Here is a 23,116-nt window from a genome sequence, read left to right on the forward strand (position 1 = left end):
TATTTATGTGATTTCATTCTATATAAATTTGTAAGATCCTCGGAGATTGATGTTTCAGCTGATTTGTAGGAATTCCATGTTCATGCTTAATAGATCATTGTCTGTGTTAAAACGCTAGACAAAAAATGATGAGAGCTTTTTTAGTTGTATAGAGCTTAGATAGTCGAATGGTCTAGCGCGTTGGGCAAAGTGCAAGGCGATTTGGTGCATGATATCTCAGTGGCTTGAGTTCGAGTTCAGGCCAGAGAAGAACAACAAATTGCTTTCGAAAATTTGCAGATCTAACATTGTTGGGTTACGAATAAAATATATTATATATTTATAAAATTATAAGGATTCAATAAAAAGTGTAAAAACTACAATATTATATATTCTGCATTAAAAAAGTAAAATTTTGCTAAACATATCACAAATTAAATGGGCTCCAAAGGTCAACAACAATAGACGTAAATAACGTCATCAATACTTGTATACCTATCAAGGGTGAAGATATTTCACTTTACCGGTAAATGTTGTGAAATTGAATGTTGTAATTCAGAACATCAGGTATCGATATTTTACAAATGTTAATTGTATTTTGTGTTTAACTTTTGCGCAAGTTTACCAAAAATTAATATATATAATACACGTCTAATTGAAAACAACGTTCAAATATATGATTGCGTTAGATTAACACCGTTATGTGTATACGTGTGCATGTAAACCAAATTCCGTTGTAGAGGGGACTAAATACAGCATAAACAACATTTTATTTATTTAGTCCATTCAAAATATTCTGCATAGAGTATAACATTTTTTTGCACAGCTTTAATTAACTACATTAGGATAAGGAATAATATTCCTAACAAAGCAATCATCAAATTAAATTATCTGCATATTAATTATCAATTATTTTCAAAAGCTTATAGTAGCAATTTCAGATTAAGGAATAGAGTACTTGATAAAGCGATCATCAATAGTTTCCCGGTCGTGATTTTTTTTCTACATACGACTCATCAGTGGGCCTCGAATAAAAAAATAAAATATCAGAAAGGAAGACCAAACGATGTTATATGTTATTCAGGTCTCAGACAGGGTATATACTGTTGACATTCCCGTTGAAGAGTTTATATCCTCTGAGCCGAATGCGAAGGGGATATAAGATATTAGCCGGGAATGCCACAGTATATACCCTGTGTAAGACCTGAATTACACATATATTACTGATTACCCCCTGAATTAATGCTATTTTCCAGTGCAGGTATTTGTTGAACATTCACAATGCAGAATGTATATTCATTACAGGTGTATTGTCTTAATAACGTGTTATATTGTTCTTTTATTTTCTCTGTTCTATTATTAGGTCTTTCCACCTTTCCGTGGAAAGACCTATCGAATTTGTTCTGATTATTAAGTCTTTTCCACCTTTCCGTGGAAAGACCTATTGATTTTGTTCTGATTATTATTTTTTTTTCTTCCGGCTTATTTCTTTCTTGCGTAGTATTAATACTACTCAAGAAAGAAATAAGCTAGAAGCTAGGTCTCAAGTGTTTAAACACGGTAATAACGCTGTCCATGCCGTTTTCAAGTATTCACATAGGCTAGGTCTCAAGTGTTTCAAGACGGGCACTAGGCTCTCTATGCCGGATTCACGTGTTCCTAGAGGCTAGGTCTCCCGTGTTTAAACACGGGCACTAGGCTCTCAATGCCATTTTCAAGTGTTGACAGAAGCTAGGTCTCAAGTGTTTAAACACGGACACTAGGCTCTTAATGCCGGTTTCACGTGTTCCTAGAGGCTAGGTCTCAAGTGTTTAAACACGGGAATTACGCTCTCAATGCCGTTTTCAAGTGTTCACAGAGGCTAGGTCTCAAGTGTTTAAACACGGGCACTAGGCTCTCAATGCCGGTTTCAAGTGTTCCTAGAGGCTAGGTCTCAAGTGTTTAAACACGGAAATTACGCTCTCAATGCCATTTTCAAGTGTTCACAGAGGCTAGGTCTCAAGTGTTTAAACACGGACACTAGGCTCTCAATGTCGGTTTCACGTGTTCCTAGAGGTTAGGTCTCCCGTGTTTAAACACGGGCACTAGGCTCTCAATGCCATTTTCAAGTGTTGACAGAGGTTAGGTCTCAAGTGTTTAAGCACGGACACTAGGCTCTCAATGCCGGTTTCACGTGTTCCTAGAGGCTAGGTCTAAAGTGTTTAAACACGGGAATTACGCTCTCAATGCCGTTTTCAAGTATTGACAGAGGCTAGGTCTCAATTGTTTAAACACTGACACTAGGCTCTCAATGCCGGTTTCACATGTTCCTAGAGGCTAGGTCTCCCGTGTTTAAACACGGGCACTAGGCTCTCAAAGCCATTTTCAAGTGTTGACAGAGGCTAGGTCTCAAGTGTTTAAACACGGACACTAGGCTATCAATGCCGGTTTCACGTGTTCCCAGAAGCCAGGTCTCAAATGTTTAAACACGGGAATTATGCTCTCAATTCCGTTTTCAAGTGTTCACAGAGGCTAGGTATCATGTGTTTAAACACGGGCACTATGCTCTCAATGCCGGTTTCACGTGTTCCTACAGGCTAGGTCTCCCGTGTTTAAACACGGGTACTAAGCTCTCAATGTCGGTTTCAAGTGTTCCTAGAGGCTAGGTCTCAAGTGTTTAAACACGGAAATTACGCTCTCAATGCCATTTTCAAGTGTTCACAGAGGCTAGGTCTCAAGTGTTTAAACACGGGCATTAGGCTCTCAATGCCGGTTTCACGTGTTCCTAGAGGCTAAGTTTCAAGTGTTTAAACACGGGCACTAGGCTCTCAATACCGTTTTAAAGTGTTCACAGAGGCTAGGTCTCAAGTGTTTAAACACGGGCACTAGGCTCTCAATGCCGGTTTCACGTGTTCCTACAGGCTAGGTCTCCCGTGTTTAAACACGGGCACTAGGCTCTTAATGTCATTTTCAAGTGTTAACAGAGGCTAGGTCTCAAGTGTTTAAACACGGGCACTAGGCTCTCAATGCCGGTTTCACGTGTTCCTAGAGGCTAGGTATCAAGTGTTAAAACACGAGAATTACGCTCTCAATGCCGTTTTCAACGTGTTCCGTGAGGCTTTAAATCTATCTATCTATCTATCAATCAATCAATCAACTGATTAATCAATCAACCAACCAACCAACCAACAAATCTATCAATCAATTAATTAAGCAATTAATAAAAAATCAATCATGTTTCAGAGGGGAAAGACCGTTAACAACTGTTTTTAAACAATCTGGATTGAGAAATTAAAATCAATGATGTAGAAATCAATCCAAAGTTCGTAAAAAGTAGTAAAATCCTAGAATCAAACTTCTAAACATGCATTAAAAACAAATCTGTGTTCCCGTAGATACATGTACAAAAAAAGCATGCACGATCCGACATTAATGACCGGTAAATGAAAGAAAATTAAATCCGTTTGGACATTCTTTATACATAGGTGTGCTCGGGATGACTTCTCTCTCTGCAAAGGATTATAATAAACTTTGCTTTAAATACAAAATTGAATACAATGCACACACAATAAGATTGATAAGTAAATAAGACACACATCTTGGGAAACCCTATATAAAAAAACATTTATAAAGGAAGATGCAAGGATTTTTTTTTATAGGCGTGTATATGCATGTTCCTACAAATATCATAATTTCAATACAACTAAAATGTTGCACGGACCCGTTTTCACGTGTTTAAACACGGGCACTAGGCTCTCAATGCCGTTTTCACGTGTTCCTAGAGGCTAGGTCTCCCGTGTTTAAACACGGGCAACACGGGCACTAGGCTCTCAATGCCATTTTCAAGTGTTCACAGAGGCTAGGTCTCAAGTGTTTAAACACGGACACTAGGCTCTCAATGCCGGTTTCACGTGTTCCGAGAGGCTAGGTCTCCCGTGTTTAAACACGGGCAACACGGACACTAGGCTCTCAATGCCATTTTCAAGTGTTGATAGAGGCTAGGTCTCAAGTGTTTAAACACGGACACTAGGCTCTCAATGCCGGTTTCACGTGTTCCTAGAGGCTAGGTCTCAAGTGTTTAAACACGGGAATTACTCTCTCAATGCCGTTTTCAAGTATTCACAGAGGCTAGGTCTCAAGTGTTTAAAGACGGACACTAGGTTCTCAATGCCGGTTTCACGTGTTCCTAGAGGCTAGGTCTCCCGTGTTTAAACACGGGTACTAGGCTCTCAATGCCATTTTCAAGTGTTGACAGAGGCTAGGTCTCAAGTGTTTAAACACGGACACTAGGCTCTCAATGTCGGTTTCACGTGTTTCTAGAGGCTAAGTCTCAAGTGTTTAAACACGGGCACTAGGCTCTCAATGCCGTTTTAAAGTGTTCACAGAGGCTAGGTCTCAAGTGTTTAAACACGGGCACTAGGCTCTCAATACCGGTTTAACGTGTTCCTAGAGGCTAGGTCTCAAGTGTTTAAACACGGGCACTAGGCTCTCAATACCGGTTTAACGTGTTCCTAGAGGCTAGGTCTCAAGTGTTTAAACACGGGCACTAGACTCTCAATACCGGTTTAACGTGTTCCTAGAGGCTAGGTCTCAAGTGTTTAAACACTGGCACTAGGCTCTCAATGGCGGTTTCACGTGTTCATAGAGGCTAGGTCTCCCGTGTTTAAACACGGGCACTAGGCTCTCAATGTCATTTTCAAGTGTTGACAGAGGCTAGGTCTCAAGTGTTTAAACACGGACACTAGGCTGTCAATGCCGGTTTCACGTGTTCCTAGAGGCTAGGTCTCAAATGTTTAAACACGGAAATTACGCTCTCAATTCCGTTTTCAAGTGTTCACAGAGGCTAGGTATCATGTGTTTAAACACGGGCACTATGCTCTCAATGCCGGTTTCACGTGTTCCTACAGGCTAGGTCTCCCGTGTTTAAACACGGGCACTAGGCTCTCAATGTCATTTTCAAGTGTTAACAGAGGCTAGGTCTCAAGTGTTTAAACACGGGCACTAGGCTCTCAATGCCGTTTTCACGTGTTCCTAGAGGCTAGGTCTCCCGTGTTTAAACACGGGCACTAGGCTCTCAATGCCATTTTCAAGTGTTCACAGAGGCTAGGTCTCAAGTGTTTAAACACGGACACTAGGCTCTCAATGCCGGTTTCACGTGTTCCTAGAGGCTAGGTCTCCCGTGTTTAAACACGGGCAACACGGGCACTAGGCTCTTAATGCCATTTTCAAGTGTTGATAGAGGCTAGGTCTCAAGTGTTTAAACACGGACACTAGGCTCTCAATGCCGGTTTCACGTGTTCCTAGAGGCTAGGTCTCAAGTGTTTAAACACGGGAATTACGCTCTCATTGCCGTTTTCAAGTATTCACAGAGGCTAGGCCTCAAGTGTTTAAAGACGGACACTAGGATCTCAATGCCGGTTTCACGTGTTCCTAGAGGCTAGGTTTCCCGTGTTTAAACACGGGTTCTAGGCTCTCAATGCCATTTTCAAGTGTTGACAGAGGCTAGGTCTCAAGTGTTTAAACACAGACACTAGGCTCTCAATGTGGGTTTCACGTGTTCCTAGAGGCTAGGTCTCAAGTGTTTAAACACGGGAATTACGCTCTCAATGCCGTTTTAAAGTGTTCACAGAGGCTAGGTCTCAAGTGTTTAAACACGGGCACTAAGCTCTCAATGTCGGTTTCAAGTGTTCCTAGAGGCTAGGTCTCAAGTGTTTAAACACGGAAATTACGCTCTCAATGCCATTTTCAAGTGTTCACAGAGGCTAGGTCTCAAGTGTTTAAACACGGGCATTAGGCTCTCAATGCCGGTTTAACGTGTTCCTAGAGGCTAAGTCTCAAGTGGCACTAGGCTCTCAATGCCGTTTTAAAGTGTTCACAGAGGCTAGGTCTCAAGTGTTTAAACACGGGCACTAGGCTCTCAATACCGGTTTAACGTGTTCCCAGAGGCTAGGTCTCAAGTATTTAAACACGGGCACTAGACTCTCAATACCGGTTTAACGTGTTCCTAGAGGCTAGGTCTCAAGTGTTTAAACACTGGCACTAGGCTCTCAATGCCATTTTCACATGTTCCTAGAGGTTAGGTCTCAAGTTTTTAAACACATACACTAGGCTCTCAATGTGGGTTTCACGTGTTCCTAGAGGCTAGGTCTCAAGTGTTTAAACACGGGAATTACGCTCTCAATGCCGTTTTAAAGTGTTCACAGAGGCTAGGTCTCAAGTGTTTAAACACGGGCACTAAGCTCTCAATGTCGGTTTCAAGTGTTCCTAGAGGCTAGGTCTCAAGTGTTTAAACACGGAAATTACGCTCTCAATGCCATTTTCAAGTGTTCACAGAGGCTAGGTCTCAAGTGTTTAAACACGGGCATTAGGCTCTCAATGCCGGTTTAACGTGTTCCTAGAGGCTAAGTCTCAAGTGTTTAAACACGGGCACTAGGCTCTCAATGCCGTTTTAAAGTGTTCACAGAGGCTAGGTCTCAAGTGTTTAAACACGGGCACTAGGCTCTCAATACCGGTTTAACGTGTTCCCAGAGGCTAGGTCTCAAGTGTTTAAACACGGGCACTAGACTCTCAATACCGGTTTAACGTGTTCCTAGAGGCTAGGTCTCAAGTGTTTAAACACTGGCACTAGGCTCTCAATGCCATTTTCACATGTTCCTAGAGGTTAGGTCTCAAGTTTTTAAACGCGGGCACTAGGCTCTCAATGGCGGTTTCACGTGTTCATAGAGGCTAGGTCTCCCGTGTTTAAACACGGGCACTAGGCTCTCAATGCCATTTTCAAGTGTTGACAGAGGCTAGGTCTCAAGTGTTTTAACACGGACACTAGGCTATCAATGCCGGTTTCACGTGTTCCTAGAGGCTAGGTCTTCAATGTTTAAACACGGGTATTACGCTCTCAATTCCGTTTTCAAGTGTTCACAGAGGCTAGGTATCATGTGTTTAAACACGGGCACTATGCTCTCAATGCCGGTTTCACGTGTTCCTACAGGCTAGGTCTCCCGTGTTTAAACACGGGCACTAGGCTCTCAATATCATTTTCAAGTGTTAACAGAGGCTAGGTCTCAAGTGTTTAAACACGGGCACTAGGCTCTCAATGCCGGTTTCACGTGTTCCTAGAGGCTAGGTCTCAAGTGTTAAAACACGGGACTTACGCTCTCAATGCCGTTTTCAACGTGTTCCGTGAGGCTTTAAATCTATCTATCTATCTATCAATCAATCAATCAATCAACTGATTAATCAATCAACCAACCAACCAACCAACAAATCTATCAATCAATTAATTAAGCAATTAATAAAAAATCAATCATGTTTCAGAGGGGAAAGACCGTTAACAACTGTTTTTAAACAATCTGGATTGAGAAATTAAAATCAATGATGTAGAAATCAATCCAAAGGTCGTAAAAAGTAGTAAAATCCTAGAATCAAACTTCTAAACACGCATTAAAAAACAAATCTGTGTTCCCGTAGATACGTGTACAAAAAAGCATGCACTATCCGACATCAATGACCTGTAAATGAAAGAAAATAAAATCCGTTTGCACATTCTTTATACATAGGTGTGCTCAGGACGACGTCTCTCTCTGCAAAGGATTATAATCAACTTTACTGAAAATACAAAATTGACTACAATGCACACACAATAAGATTAATAAGTAAATAAGACACACATCTTGGGAAACCCTATAAAAAAAAAACGTTTATAAAGGAAGATGCAAGGATTTCTTTTTATCGGCGTGTATATGCATGTTCCTACAAATATCATAATTTCAATACAACTAAAATGTTGCACGGACCCCTTTTCACGTGTTTAAACACGGGTACTAGGCTCTTAATGCCGTTTTCACGTGTTCCTAGAGGCTAGGTCTCAAGTGTTTAAACACGGGCACTAGGCTCTCAATGCCATTTTCAAGTGTTCTCAGAGGCTATGTCTCAAGTGTTTGAACACGGACACTAGGCTCGCAATGCCGGTTTCATGTGTTCCTAGAGGCTAGGTCTCAAGTGTTAAAACACGGGAATTACGCTCTCAATACCGTTTTCAACGTGTTCCGTGAGGCTTTAAATTTATCTATCTATCTATCAATCAATCAATCAATCAATCAACTGATTAATCAATCAACCAACCAACCAACCAACCAACCAATATATCAATCAATTGATTAAGCAATTAATAAAAAATCAATCATGTTTCAGAGGTGAAAGACCATTAACAACTGTTTTTAAACAATCTGGATTGGGAAATTAAAATCAATGATGTAGAAATCAATCCAAAGTTCGTAAAAAGTAGTAAAATCCTAGAATCAAACTTCTAAACATGCATTAAAAAACAAATCTGTGTTCCCGTAGATACATGTACAAAAAAAGCATGCACGATCCGACATCAATGACCTGTAAATGAAAGAAATTTAAATCTGTTTGTACATTCTTTATACATAGGTGTGCTCAGGACGACGTCTCTTTCTGCAAATGATTATAATAAACTTTACTTTAAATACAAAATTGAATACAATGCATACACAATAAGATTAATAAGTAAATAAGACACAAATCTTGGGAAACCCTATAAAAAAAACATTTATAAAGGAAGATGCAAGGATTTTTTTTTATAGGCGTGTATATGCATGTTCCTACAAATATCATAATTTCAATACAACTAAAATGTTGCACGGACCCGTTTTCACGTGTTTAAAGACGGGCACTAGGCTCTCAATGCCGTTTTCACGTGTTCCTAGAGGCTAGGTCTCCCGTGTTTTAACACGGGCACTAGGCTCTCAATGTCATTTTCAAGTGTTCACAGAGGCTAGGTCTTAAGTGTTTAAACACGGACACTAGGCTCTCAATGCCGGTTTCACGTGTTCCTAGAGGCTAGGTCTCAAGTGTTTAAACACGGGAATTACGCTCTCAATGCCGTTTTCAAGTGTTCTAAGAGGCTAGGTCTCAAGTGTTTATACACGGGCATTAGGCTCTCAATGCCGGTTTCACGTGTTCCTAGAGACTAAGTCTAAAGTGTTTAAACACGGGCACTAGACTCTCAATGCCGTTTTAAAGTGTTCACAGAGGCTAGGTCTCAAGTGTTTAAACACGGGCACTAGGCTCTCAATACCGGTTTAACGTGTTCCTAGAGGCTAGGTCTCAAGTGTTTAAACACGGGCACTAGGCTCTCAATACCGGTTTAACGTGTTCCTAGAGGCTAGGTCTCAAGTGTTTAAACACTGGCACTAGGCTCTCAATGCCATTTTCACATGTTTCTAGAGGTTAGGTCTCAAGTGTTTAAACGCGGGCACTAGGCTCTCAATGGCGGTTTCACGTGTTCCTAGAGGCTAGGTCTCCCGTGTTTAAACAAAAGAAATACAAACATATGGGAGATGGTGCTTTTCTCGTCAGAGGAAGTAGAACATTAACAGGAAACTATATCTTAAGTATCTTGTAAGTATCAACAGTATTGTATTATGTCCTTTTACATAAGCAACGCGACGGGGGACACATGTGGAGCAGGATCTGCTTACCCTTCCGGTGCACCTGATATCACCCCTATTTTTTTGTAGGGTTCGTGTTGCTTATTCTTTAGTTTTCCATGTTGTGTGGTGTATACTATTGTTTGTCTGTTTGTCTATTTTCATTTAAAGCCATGTCGTTGTCAGTTTGTTTTCGATTTATGAGTTTGACTGTCCCTCTGGTATCTTTGTCCCTCGTTTCAAGTTAAAAGGTGAATTCAGTACGACAGATAAATAATAAGTAATGAAATGCTTTTATTTTTTAGACTCCTTCAAATATGGAAGAAAACATTTTTTTTTGTTTGGTTAATTGATACACATGATATATTTTAGTATAAAAGATGAAACAGTACATTTGAGGATACATACAAAAGAGGAGTCCGGACAATTGAAGTATGACTTCAATGGAAACTTGTTTGATAGTCTTGATAATTATATCGAATTTCTAAAGCATGGGACGCATATATTTGTCTGTGGTGTTTCAGATAATTCAATTTCACTAACAAAACCTATTCCGAATGAACAAATCGTGACAAATAGAGTTATTTAACCAGGTGTGTTACAATTGCGTACAAGGCCATCTTCAGTTTTATAAACCTTAATTTGTAATTGAATTAACGTTCGATCTGTTTCAAAATAACATGCTTTTAAAAAAAAACTGTTATAGATAGATAGTATAAAAATATCGGAACTTAGAAAACAGAAAAATGTTTGGCTCGTTTGTTCTTGGACATATAAACTAACTTAAACACTTAGCGGGAAATGACGTTCTCTTAACTTTCACACTTTAAACATTATCATCTTTTTGTAATTCAATACCCATGAAAAAAGCAATGGTTTTATAACGTTTTGAAAAAAGACTTTAAATTTTTTTGTTATAAAATGAAAAGAAAAGTAAGGTTTGACGGGCACTTCATGAATAAAAGCAGAGGTATCCGAATATCTAGCATACTTTTAATTAAAGGTCACATCAATACGAATTCAAGTAGGTTAAATTATTCATTTTCATGTCAATAATATGTCGGCGATGTTTTTGAGCTTATTCTGACAAATTTTGTTCAAATTGACTGCTTATATGAAAATATTATTCCATAATTCCGCTTTAATAATACTTGTTTCAAAAACAATTTTACTTGAAAACCTATAACTAGAAACAGGAGAAGAGAATGTATGTTTCAAAAGTAAGCTTTTTCACATGGCCGATATATACGGTAAGCATTTCTCCCACTTCTGATTTAAAAAAAAATTATATACAGATATAATTAAACTGATTTTTACAATATTTAGTATAAATATGCATATTTATACTGATTACAGTACATGCTTCATTTTCATATTGTTTTATGTTGTTACTTTTTGTTTTTGGTGTGCATATAAACACCTTTCATAATAACGATTGTGATTTTATTGATAAAGAAAAAGAAAACAATTCTTTTCAACTGTATTAAATATGTTATTTACATGTTGTAATAAAAAAAAAGTATTTGTTGTTATTTAAAAATATGAAATGGTGCCAAATGGGTATCCTTTTGTTATTTTGTTATTTACTCTTTTTTGTATTTTTTCTCCAAAGCAAACGTTATTTGTTATTTAAAGATATCATTGAAGCATTTGATATGTTATAGTATGATTTGTTTATTACAGAACTGAGAATAATTTCACGTACTGAGAAATTTTATTTGTTTAAAATATAAATTTAGTTTTAGCTAGGCATGGATAGGATGCCAGTATTGGCTGTATCAGCTAGCACATATTAATGTTTTAGTTTAATACAACTAAAAACAATGTTCATCTTTTGTTACTCAACTTACAAAATAAACTACAAAATTTTATTCACCAGGAGAATGGTATATCAAACAAGTATAAAAACATAACGGGGAATAGCTCTCACATGGAGTCGTCGTAACGCTTCAGTCAAAACTAAACGTAACATCCTGATGACATTTCAAGCAATTTGGAAAAAGAAATATGTCATGTGTCTCCTACGGTTGCGAAGTAGAATAAAAAATAAAAAAACGGTGTTCAGGGAGATGGAAAAGTATTCGGTAAAGCGGTGTCAATTTAAAAAGCATATAAAGTGTTCGATATAATATACCAAATATCTAAGCGACATCTTGCAATAAATCCGGAAATTAATGAATCGCAAAAACGAGAAACAAAATACATGATGTAAAATAAGGTACTAAAAATAAGGAATATAATTAAACTTGCAATGAAAAAAGGAATAGAGAATAGAGAAAAATGGCATAACAATTATCAATAAATTATCACCGTCCCAAAAAAGAAAAAGAAAAACAATTATTTTTTCTGTCTCCATTTGAGACTGGAATATCAATATCTAAAAAGAACAATTATTGCTTTTTTTAGATAGGAGACCAGCTATCGGGCGGACAATGTTAGTGCATTAATAGCAATACAAACTCAGTGATATTATCCAATACTCAATTATTGATTTAAGTACGAAGTTTTCATCTTGAGACCCCCCCCTCTCTATAAAAAAAACCCAATGTAGAATAAATAAATACATTTTATATATAAAAAATATATAAACTGTTCTAACAAAGAAAACTAGAAATCATAATGAATAAAATAAATTCACACATATCAATTAAAAGAATAGTCAAATCAATACCATTACGTTTTTCAATAACAACTGACGAAACGTGATCTTTTCCCACTAAAACAATAATAGTTTAATTAGGCTATACAACATGTACAATATCAAATTACAATAATTGTCACGAAAACATGTAATTATCTGTGTATTGATTTTTTTTGAATTTTTCTGTCAGTTCCTAGAATTATAGAAAAAAATAGTGCATTTAGATCTTGTTTTGCCTATTTGCTTTCTTGACAAAATGCAATTTTGCATCTATCTTTTATTGGTTTTATTCGTAACCCCCTCATTAGCCACGGAGAAAAGATTTTCTGCAGATTCATCGTATAAATCGTCCAATAATCCATTAATATGGATGATGATAAAACAACTAGATCGTACAGAAACGAGACTAAACAAAGTGCACAGCCTCAGTCATCAGAATCATGTAGCAATAAACAGTAATCAAGGAATGCTAAAGAAAGATGAAGTAACACAATTAAAATCTTTATTGAATGGAATTCAGAAGAAAATGAGGAACATGAAGTCTGAAATAAATGATTTGAAGAAAAGTAAGTACCATTGTCATATTCGAATGTGTTATCTTACACAAAAATATATTATATATAAAAAAGAATAAGAATTTTAAAGAATTATACATTTTTTTTTGTTTTACAAGTATAGAAACATTTCCTATATAATAATACAGACTGCTGTGACGAAAACACTCTTATCTCGAAATCAAAGAAAAATTGCAAAAACTGAGGTTTTGTAGCATACTTCATTGCTTAAAATCATACCTCATTTTGAAAAAATGTATTTGAAACACCATATAACCTTCTTAGTTTATCAAATACAATGCAAATTAAACGCGACTTATCCTTAATGAAACGAGATGCATGAGATGACAGAGTACTAAGAATACATACATTTGATATCAACAATACGCAAAAAATTGCATATTGTTAAAAAACTTAAATCCCGCATCATTTTAACCAAATCAGCTAATATGACAACAGATATTCAGTCTACGAGGTTGAAATGAGAGGCAAAAGATACCAAAAAGATGTTAAAACTCATTAGGCGAAATTAAACTGACAACAAAAGAAGTAAAGACCAAAGGACAACCAACAGCGCACATAACACAACAAACAAATCTAACAATTGAGCAACACAAACAACACTAAAAGCCGACGTCGATCTTAGGTACTTCAAATGATTCTGCTTTTCATGGTGCAGTCGTTGTGTCAGTAAGAAAAAGGTAGAATTAAACGTGGAAAAATTGTGAGCGAAATATATCACTAGAATGGGATGGCCGGCAACTTACCAAGATCGTAACTCTATAGAACATTAATGGGACAAATTAGAACGTACACTATACCGCTAAAACTCAATACAAACTCTTCCAAATTTAACTAATCTCCTGAAACGTGTATGTGATCCAGCACTGTTCTTGGTAACAAAGCACAGATAATTTCAAAACTGTAAACCAATTTAAAATTAATACTAGTTAATAGAAATCATTTTTCTTGTGTTGTATATGATGAAATAAATGGTATTAGTGTTTTGATAGTCAAGTTCAAAAGAAGTGCTGGTAGTATATATGGACAACAGAAAGATATAACATATTTCAAGCATCCATCTATAAACCTTCGTATGTATTCTTATTTACAGGGACGTGTCCACAGAACTGGATGTTCTTTTTGGGTCATTGCTATTTGTTCGTGTATAAAAAGGCAACATGGAATAACGCTAAGGTAATTTGATTTAATAACAGAAATCTGTTGTGTTTTAATTTAATTTCTGTTAAGAGTTCAAACGACCATTTCTAGTGACGCATTCATAGTGTCATGACAATATGTAAATAAAAGTACGTTTCAATGATGATTTGGGGAGTTTGAAATAAACCCGAATTTCAGAGCAATTATTATTGTAATTTAATGCGCAGTTTAAAGTCATATGAAACGAGGGACTGGTGAAAAATAATGTGTATCCAATTCTTAAACCAATGTTTGAATATATCATAAACTTCTTCTTCTGTGCACGATTTTCTCATTTCTTACTAAATAATTTCGTATAATTGTCCACTTTTTCTGTCTCTGTCTGTTATGATTTAACAAATATGGCAGCTAATAATTACCGTGTTTTTAAGCCGTAGTTAACCTTTTGTCACCTTATATATTAAACAAATAACAGAGAAGCATGGATATTAAGCACGTGCATAACATGTACAATCAGATAATAGATGATTTCAATGACAGATCCATGCGTATTTCAATCACCGGATTTTTACGAGAAGGGTCAGGCTAAGGTCATTTGCATTCGGAAAATATTTCGGCGAATTGCTTCCTGGAAGAAAGCAATTAAAAAAGTAAACTTCTTCTAAATGCGGACAAATTAAAAAGAATTTTCTTCAAAAACATTATACGTAGATAAGTTTTATAATGAAATCGATCCTTTTAATTATAAAAATAATATGCATCATTTTTTTCTTAAAATGTGGTTTCGTATGACTTTAATTTATCTTTGTTACACACATCATTTAACGATAAAAGTTAATCTAATAACCATGGAAAGCGGAGTATATATCGCCATTCATGTTGTTTCCCAAATCTACACTAATAGATTTAAATGATCCATTATCAAAATAAAAGGATGACAATGTTTAATGTCTTACTGATATATTCCCTCTTGTCATGCTATTTATAAGCATCAGAAAGCAATATTTTATTAGTTACGTGATTTTAGTTTACTATTAATAATTTTGTGATATATTTTTTGAGTTTTGGGATAATAAGTTGACAGTGTGATATCGGCAATATATCTAACAATTATTCATCTACAGACCACACGAAGCTGAAGATAAGGTTTTAAAATGTATCATTAGCGCAACAATTTCCTCAAATCAAAAACAGAGACACAAAGTTAAGTAAAACAGTGTTTTTGTTATTCCAAAATAATAAAAAGTAAAACTCGCCTTCAACTCGGGTATCGCATCATCTTTTTCTAATTGTTTTACGATTACATCTTTTCTTACAAGTGATAGAAAATCCTTTTAGAGAACAATATCTATGAATTATTTGAGTAGCTTTAAATAACCACTAATCATGTCATGCGTTCTTGTAGAATGAATGCCAACAAAAAGGTGGTTACTTGGTGAAGGTTGAAAATGTATCAGAGAATTCATGGTTGATTTCAGCATTACATGGTAATTACTTTTTTGAACATATATATGTATATAAGAAGATGTGATATGAGTGTAAAGGAGACAACTCTCCATCCAAATTCAACATGTAACTAATTGTTTTAGTGAAATGGTATGAATTAAGATTGCCTGACATAGACATATTAGAAGGTTTACGGTCGTGGAGGTGTTTGCTTTTTGTGAAAGATTCTTTACCTACAACGATAACATGTAGATATGAATTTTTTGTCTGTTTGTTTTTATACATAGTGTCTCACTCATGATAAAATTATATTTTCGTATTTTGATAACGTATATAAAACCTTCAAATTATTAAAATGATTTTATAGATTTTTTATATAGTATTTATTAATGGGTTATCATATGCCAAACGACAATTTGTTTCCATTACTATACAAATTGTGGAACGATTGCATTTGTTTTCCTTTTTGTCTCACTGATATATGTTAGTAGATATGAAACCTGCTATATCTATATTTACATTTTTTATTTTCATAGCTGAAGTATGGATAGGCCTAAACGATATCGAGAAAGAAGGACAGTAGAGGTGGACGTCTGATAATTCTGGGATATCATTTAATTACTGGTCATCTGGTGAACCAAATGGCGGTCGCGGATCAAATTGCGGTCATTATTGCAAGACGAGTTGTGGACGAAACGCTTATGGATGGAATGATCTTCCCTGCAGTCATACACAAGAATATATTTGTGAAAAACAACCTTAAATTATTAAACATAATATTATAATGTGTCTTTGATATTGTCTCATGGGGTGTCTATCTAGATTAATTATAACAAAAAATCCTCATATTTAATCATGTACGGTTCTTTGCAGGCATTTATAAATTTGCAAACTTAATTTATCAGTCTTTGAAGCTTCATTACCATTATTAGGCCGATACCACTGTCAATGGAGTTGATGATAATGGTGTATCAAATAAAAAAAACGTTTTGAGTGCTTAAAAAATCATACAAAATATTTTCCATTAAAAGTCATGTCGGAAGACAAACATATACTGCCGATGCAAAACAATACGATTAAATAAAACAATCTATGTGTACTAAGAAATTTCATTATTTAGTCGACTGTTTTTGATTTGTGTCACAGACGAGCATGATTCTGTTTAGCTGCAATACTCTGTGAGTGCTACTTAAAAAGTAATACCAAGTGAAAGTTACAAAACATGTACAAGAAAACTAGTCAACGGTCATTTTCATTCAAGATTTTCAAGCTGAAATACAGATTGGTGCGGTCCTAATCTTCACAAAAGTAAACTTAGAGCAGACTTGTTGACTGCTTTATAAGTTAACTTGAGACTTTTTAAGCAGACAAGCAAGTTAACTTCGTCGTTGGTGGACCAGACCTACGGTCTGCTTTTTAGGACTGCTGCAGACCCATCGACAAGTCTGCTCCAGACCAGACCTGTGGACAAGTCTGCCTTTGACCAGTCATGAGGACTGATCTGCCCCAGACCAGACATTGGACAAGTCTGCTCCCGACCAGACATGTGGACAAGTCTGCTATTGACCAGACCTGAGGAAAGGTCTGCTTATGATAGATTATCGTGTTTAAGAGTTTTCATATCAGACTTGAGCTTTAATTAAAATATACGTCAACAACATTCGAAATGTTTTTCCCAAGATAGCAAATTTCTTTACTCGCTAGACTCTACTAGATATTATAAATATCAACAAAATTCCTTTTTTTATTTGATATATTCTCATTACATAAAACAATGTTAGATGCAAATTAGTCGATGTTATAACATTATTTTCACTGATTACCTAATTTTGAAGTGATACATAAATCTGTAGCCGATAAATAAGGTCATTACTTGTACTTGTATTGTTATTGTTGATTCGGACAACCAAGATTACCATCGTAGTCTGTGTCGTGAATTGTTTATTGTATTCAAGGATTGATACAAAAAGTGGCGAAAGAACTCAATTAATAATTAAAAATCGATTACTTGAAGGATGTTGGTGAAATCGAAAAATAATTGCTTACACAGAGTCTTTTTATATCACAAACTCTATTGGAATATTTTATCTAAAGTAATTACATTACCTTACTATGATTACAGAATGATTGGTGATAATTGTACCATATAGTTATATATATGTATGTTTTCCATAACTATGTTATTGTAGTTTTATGAAAAATGAAATATTGGTACATCCGTATTCGATAAAGATCTTGCAATGACATGGACCAATGCATCAGTCATTTGTTTAATGTTCTGTCATTTGCTCGATCATTTGAAAATGTGCTACACACTGATTTTTTGTGGAGTTTTGATATAGTTATCAACGGTACCAGGATTATAATGTAATACGCCAGACGCGCGTTTCGTCTACATAAGACTCATCAGTGACGCTCAGATCAAAATAGTTGTAAAGCCAAACAAGTAAACGATGAAGAACATTGAGGACCAAACATTCCTAAAAGTTGTGCCAAATACGGCTAAGGTAATCTATTCCTGGGATAGGAAAATCCTTAGCTTTTTTTTGAAAAATTCAAAGTGGTGTAACGGGAAATTTATAAAAATGACCATATCATTGATTTTCATGATATCTTTTCCATTTATTATTTGACAGATATATTTCAGATTGTAATATGTCGTTCTTAAAACGCTTTGAATACCCACCCGTTGTAAAATGTTAATACATTGTTTGGGCTGTTCCGATCACACTCCCACACCATATGCCTTTTTTATGAATGAGCTATCCAACGTCACTAATCAATGACAAACAAATATAATCATTGTACGGGAAAATGCATGATTGTCAAACATAAAATCATCACAACAAGGAAACGTAAACAAACGGTGTGTTGTAATCTAATTCCTACATATAAGTAAATAGTCATTTGAATTCATTCAAACCTATTTAAATACGTTATTGCAAATAGTTTAAGCATGTCACTTGTTCGGTTTGCTTCGTTCTGTTCCGTCAATTTGATAATGCGTTTATTTACGGCAAGGGCAGCTATTTGCCTTCAATTTGAGCAGTTGAAAATTCATTACTCTCTAATTTAATTAATAAACAATACATACATGTATGTTTAGTGTCAACAATATTAGAAATCCGGTTCATAGGATATGTATAAAAGTAAACCATAGATAAAAGTGTACCCAAGCACAGATTTTCAATATCCAAAAAAATCATAATGTTTCCGAAAATAAATGTTGAATTCAGTTTGATGGATTTAAACACAAAACGGAAAAAGCATGTCAGGCGAGTAATTAAAAACCAGTATTTGAATAACAAATATTAACATAATGTCAAAAATTAAAAACCTAACAGACAAACATAATTTTAATAAACACTTCACGACAAGATAAGATCGGATAACGCAAACCAAACCGAAACAAAGGGGCATCTATTGGTTTGTTGATCAACTAAAACAAATCCGATGATTTATCGCCTGTAGTAATTTTGCAAATGGTACATTGCTATTGCCATCTTTGGCACACATATTTCTGAAAGGTCAACACAATTATAAAAGTTGGCAAACAATTTTCGTCGTAAATTCTACCGTTAAGGATGAATTCTTTTGAAGTTTCAGTCTCGTTGAAATCTCGTTCGGGACTTATTTTCAAAGTATGTAATACAAGTAGAAAATATCAATTAATTTAAAAAATAGTATAATCAAACTAAACTATGTAAAATAATTTGGAGTAATAAAATGTTTTAATCTTTTAAACTAATCGAGTCAGTAATATCATATATACTTAAAACAAATCCGGGTTTCAAACTAAAACCGAAAGAAACACATAACTATAAGAGGAAAACAACTGAACCACAAAAACACTGAGCTGCAGCAAACATATTTTATAACTTTGAATTACATGCCATTCTAAGTGTTGTTTTTGACTTTGTCGGAATGAAAGTAAAAACATTTATCGGTATTGACAGATTTATTAAAGTCTTTGGTTTTGGACCTGTTATACTTTCTGCGCTTGTTCTCAAACAATTTAAAAACATTTTTAAAGTTTCCTAGTTGAGAAAGGTTCTATATACTAGTAGCCACAATTTTATTTATATTATAGATGATTTTTGTCAATCACTCAATATGTATCATCTGTTCAAGTGCAGTCACCTTAAGGGTATTAAATATGATGCCCTACTTTTTAAAAGTGCTAAGTTTTCTATAGTTTAAACATCTCCTTGTGTTAATTCCATATTTGATTTGTATCTGAGCGTCACTGATGAGTCTTATGTAGACGAAACGCGCGTCTGGCGTATAAAATTATAATCCTGGTACTTTTGATAACTATTTACACCACTGGGTCGATGCCACTGCTGGTGGACGTTTCGTCCCCGAGGGTATCACCAGCCCAGTAGTCAGCACTTCGGTGTTGACATGAATATCAATTATATGGTCATTTTTATAAATTTTCTGTTTACAAAACTTTGAATTTTTCGAAAAACTAAGGATTTTCTTACCCCAGGAGTAGATTACCTTAGCCGTATTTGGCACAACTTTTTGGAATTTTGGATCCTCAATGCTCTTCGACTTTGTATTTATTTGGCTTTTTAACTATTTCGATCTGAGCGTCACTGATGAGTCTTATGTAGACGAAACGCGCGTCTGGCGTATAAAATTATAATCCTGGTACTTTTGATAACTATTTACACCACTGGGTCGATGCCACTGCTGGTGGACGTTTCGTCCCCGAGGGTATCACCAGCCCAGTAGTCAGCACTTCGGTGTTGACATGAATATCAATTATATGGTCATTTTTATAAATTTTCTGTTTACAAAACTTTGAATTTTTCGAAAAACTAAGGATTTTCTTACCCCAGGAGTAGATTACCTTAGCCGTATTTGGCACAACTTTTTGGAATTTTGGATCCTCAATGCTCTTCAACTTTGTATTTATTTGGCTTTTTAACTATTTCGATCTGAGCGTCACTGATGAGTCTTATGTAGACGAAACGCGCGTCTGGCGTATAAAATTATAATCCTGGTACTTTTGATAACTATTTACACCACTGGGTCGATGCCACTGCTGGTGGACGTTTCGTCCCCGAGGGTTTCACCAGCCCAGTAGTCAGCACTTCGGTGTTGACATGAATATCAATTATATGGTCATTTTTATAAATTTTCTGTTTACAAAACTTTGAATTTTTCGAAAAACTAAGGATTTTCTTACCCCAGGAGTAGATTACCTTAGCCGTATTTGGCACAACTTTTTGGAATTTTGGATCCTCAATGCTCTTCAACTTTGTATTTATTTGGCTTTTTAACTATTTCGATCTGAGCGTCACTGATGAGTCTTATGTAGACGAAACGCGCGTCTGGCGTATAAAATTATAATCCTGGTACTTTTGATAACTATTTACACCACTGGGTCGATGCCACTGCTGGTGGACGTTTCGTCCCCGAGGGTATCACCAGCCCAGTAGTCAGCACTTCGGTGTTGACATGAATATCAATTATATGGTCATTTTTATAAATTTTCTGTTTACAAAACTTTGAATTTTTCGAAAAACTAAGGATTTTCTTACCCCAGGAGTAGATTACCTTAGCCGTATTTGGCACAACTTTTTGGAATTTTGGATCTTCAATGCTCTTCAACTTTGTATTTATTTGGCTTTTTAACTATTTCGATCTGAGCGTCACTGATGAGTCTTATGTAGACGAAACGCGCGTCTGGCGTATAAAATTATAATCCTGGTACTTTTGATAACTATTTACACCACTGGGTCGATGCCACTGCTGGTGGACGTTTCGTCCCCGAGGGTATCACCAGCCCAGTAGTCAGCACTTCGGTGTTGACATGAATATGAAGTATATGGTCATTTTTATAAATTTTCTGTTTACAAAACTTTGAATTTTTCGAAAAACTAAGGATTTTCTTACCCCAGGAGTAGATTACCTTAGCCGTATTTGGCACAACTTTTTGGAATTTTGGATCCTCAATGCTCTTCAACTTTGTATTTATTTGGCTTTTTAACTATTTCGATCTGAGCGTCACTGATGAGTCTTATGTAGACGAAACGCGCGTCTGGCGTATAAAATTATAATCCTGGTACTTTTGATAACTATTTACACCACTGGGTCGATGCCACTGCTGGTGGACGTTTCGTCCCCGAGGGTATCACCAGCCCAGTAGTCAGCACTTCGGTGTTGACATGAATATCAATTATATGGTCATTTTTATAAATTTTCTGTTTACAAAACTTTGAATTTTTCGAAAAACTAAGGATTTTCTTACCCCAGGAGTAGATTACCTTAGCCGTATTTGGCACAACTTTTTGGAATTTTGGATCCTCAATGCTCTTCAACTTTGTATTTATTTGGCTTTTTAACTATTTCGATCTGAGCGTCACTGATGAGTCTTATGTAGACGAAACGCGCGTCTGGCGTATAAAATTATAATCCTGGTACTTTTGATAACTATTTACACCACTGGGTCGATGCCACTGCTGGTGGACGTTTCGTCCCCGAGGGTATCACCAGCCCAGTAGTCAGCACTTCGGTGTTGACATGAATATCAATTATATGGTCATTTTTATAAATTTTCTGTTTACAAAACTTTGAATTTTTCGAAAAACTAAGGATTTTCTTACCCCAGGAGTAGATTACCTTAGCCGTATTTGGCACAACTTTTTGGAATTTTGGATCCTCAATGCTCTTCAACTTTGTATTTATTTGGCTTTTTAACTATTTCGATCTGAGCGTCACTGATGAGTCTTATGTAGACGAAACGCGCGTCTGGCGTATAAAATTATAATCCTGGTACTTTTGATAACTATTTACACCACTGGGTCGATGCCACTGCTGGTGGACGTTTCGTCCCCGAGGGTATCACCAGCCCAGTAGTCAGCACTTCGGTGTTGACATGATTATCAATTATATGGTCATTTTTATAAATTTTCTGTTTACAAAACTTTGAATTTTTCGAAAAACTAAGGATTTTCTTACCCCAGGAGTAGATTACCTTAGCCGTATTTGGCACAACTTTTTGGAATTTTGGATCCTCAATGCTCTTCAACTTTGTATTTATTTGGCTTTTTAACTATTTCGATCTGAGCGTCACTGATGAGTCTTATGTAGACGAAACGCGCGTCTGGCGTATAAAATTATAATCCTGGTACTTTTGATTACTATTTACACCACTGGGTCGATGCCACTGCTGGTGGACGTTTCGTCCCCGAGGGTATCATCAGCCCAGTAGTCAGCACTTCGGTGTTGACATGAATATCAAGTATATGGTCATTTTTATAAATTTTCTGTTTACAAAACTTTGAATTTTTCGAAAAACTAAGGATTTTCTTACCCCAGGAGTAGATTACCTTAGCCGTATTTGGCACAACTTTTTGGAATTTTGGATCCTCAATGCTCTTCAACTTTGTATTTATTTGGCTTTTTAACTATTTCGATCTGAGCGTCACTGATGAGTCTTATGTAGACGAAACGCGCGTCTGGCGTATAAAATTATAATCCTGGTACTTTTGATAACTATTTACACCACTGGGTCGATGCCACTGCTGGTGGACGTTTCGTCCCCGAGGGTATCACCAGCCCAGTAGTCAGCACTTCGGTGTTGACATGAATATCAATTATATGGTCATTTTTATAAATTTTCTGTTTACAAAACTTTGAATTTTTCGAAAAACTAAGGATTTTCTTACCCCAGGAGTAGATTACCTTAGCCGTATTTGGCACAACTTTTTGGAATTTTGGATCCTCAATGCTCTTCAACTTTGTATTTATTTGGCTTTTTAACTATTTCGATCTGAGCGTCACTGATGAGTCTTATGTAGACGAAACGCGCGTCTGGCGTATAAAATTATAATCCTGGTACTTTTGATAACTATTTACACCACTGGGTCGATGCCACTGCTGGTGGACGTTTC

General features: G+C 36.0%; 1 protein-coding gene and 1 long non-coding RNA gene across 2 annotated transcripts; both read left to right on the forward strand.

Annotated features, from left to right (window-relative positions):
* The first annotated feature begins 9,291 nt into the window (after nucleotides 1-9,291).
* On the forward strand, nucleotides 9,292-10,966 carry LOC139499610 (uncharacterized). The gene is made up of 2 exons (XR_011658224.1): nucleotides 9,292-9,378; nucleotides 9,780-10,966. It is a non-coding gene; the product is annotated as an uncharacterized lncRNA (long non-coding RNA).
* A 1,289-nt stretch (nucleotides 10,967-12,255) lies between these two features.
* LOC139498397 (C-type lectin domain family 4 member M-like) lies at nucleotides 12,256-15,995 on the forward strand. The gene is made up of 4 exons (XM_071286782.1): nucleotides 12,256-12,614; nucleotides 13,717-13,799; nucleotides 15,169-15,250; nucleotides 15,746-15,995. Exons 1-4 carry the CDS (start codon nucleotides 12,305-12,307, stop codon nucleotides 15,790-15,792), a joined length of 522 nt encoding a protein of 173 aa, XP_071142883.1. The 5' UTR covers nucleotides 12,256-12,304; the 3' UTR covers nucleotides 15,793-15,995.
* Nucleotides 15,996-23,116: the final 7,121 nt, after the last annotated feature.

This window comes from Mytilus edulis, chromosome 12 (assembly GCF_963676685.1).
Source record: "Mytilus edulis chromosome 12, xbMytEdul2.2, whole genome shotgun sequence".
NCBI classification, from domain to species: domain Eukaryota; kingdom Metazoa; phylum Mollusca; class Bivalvia; order Mytilida; family Mytilidae; genus Mytilus; species Mytilus edulis.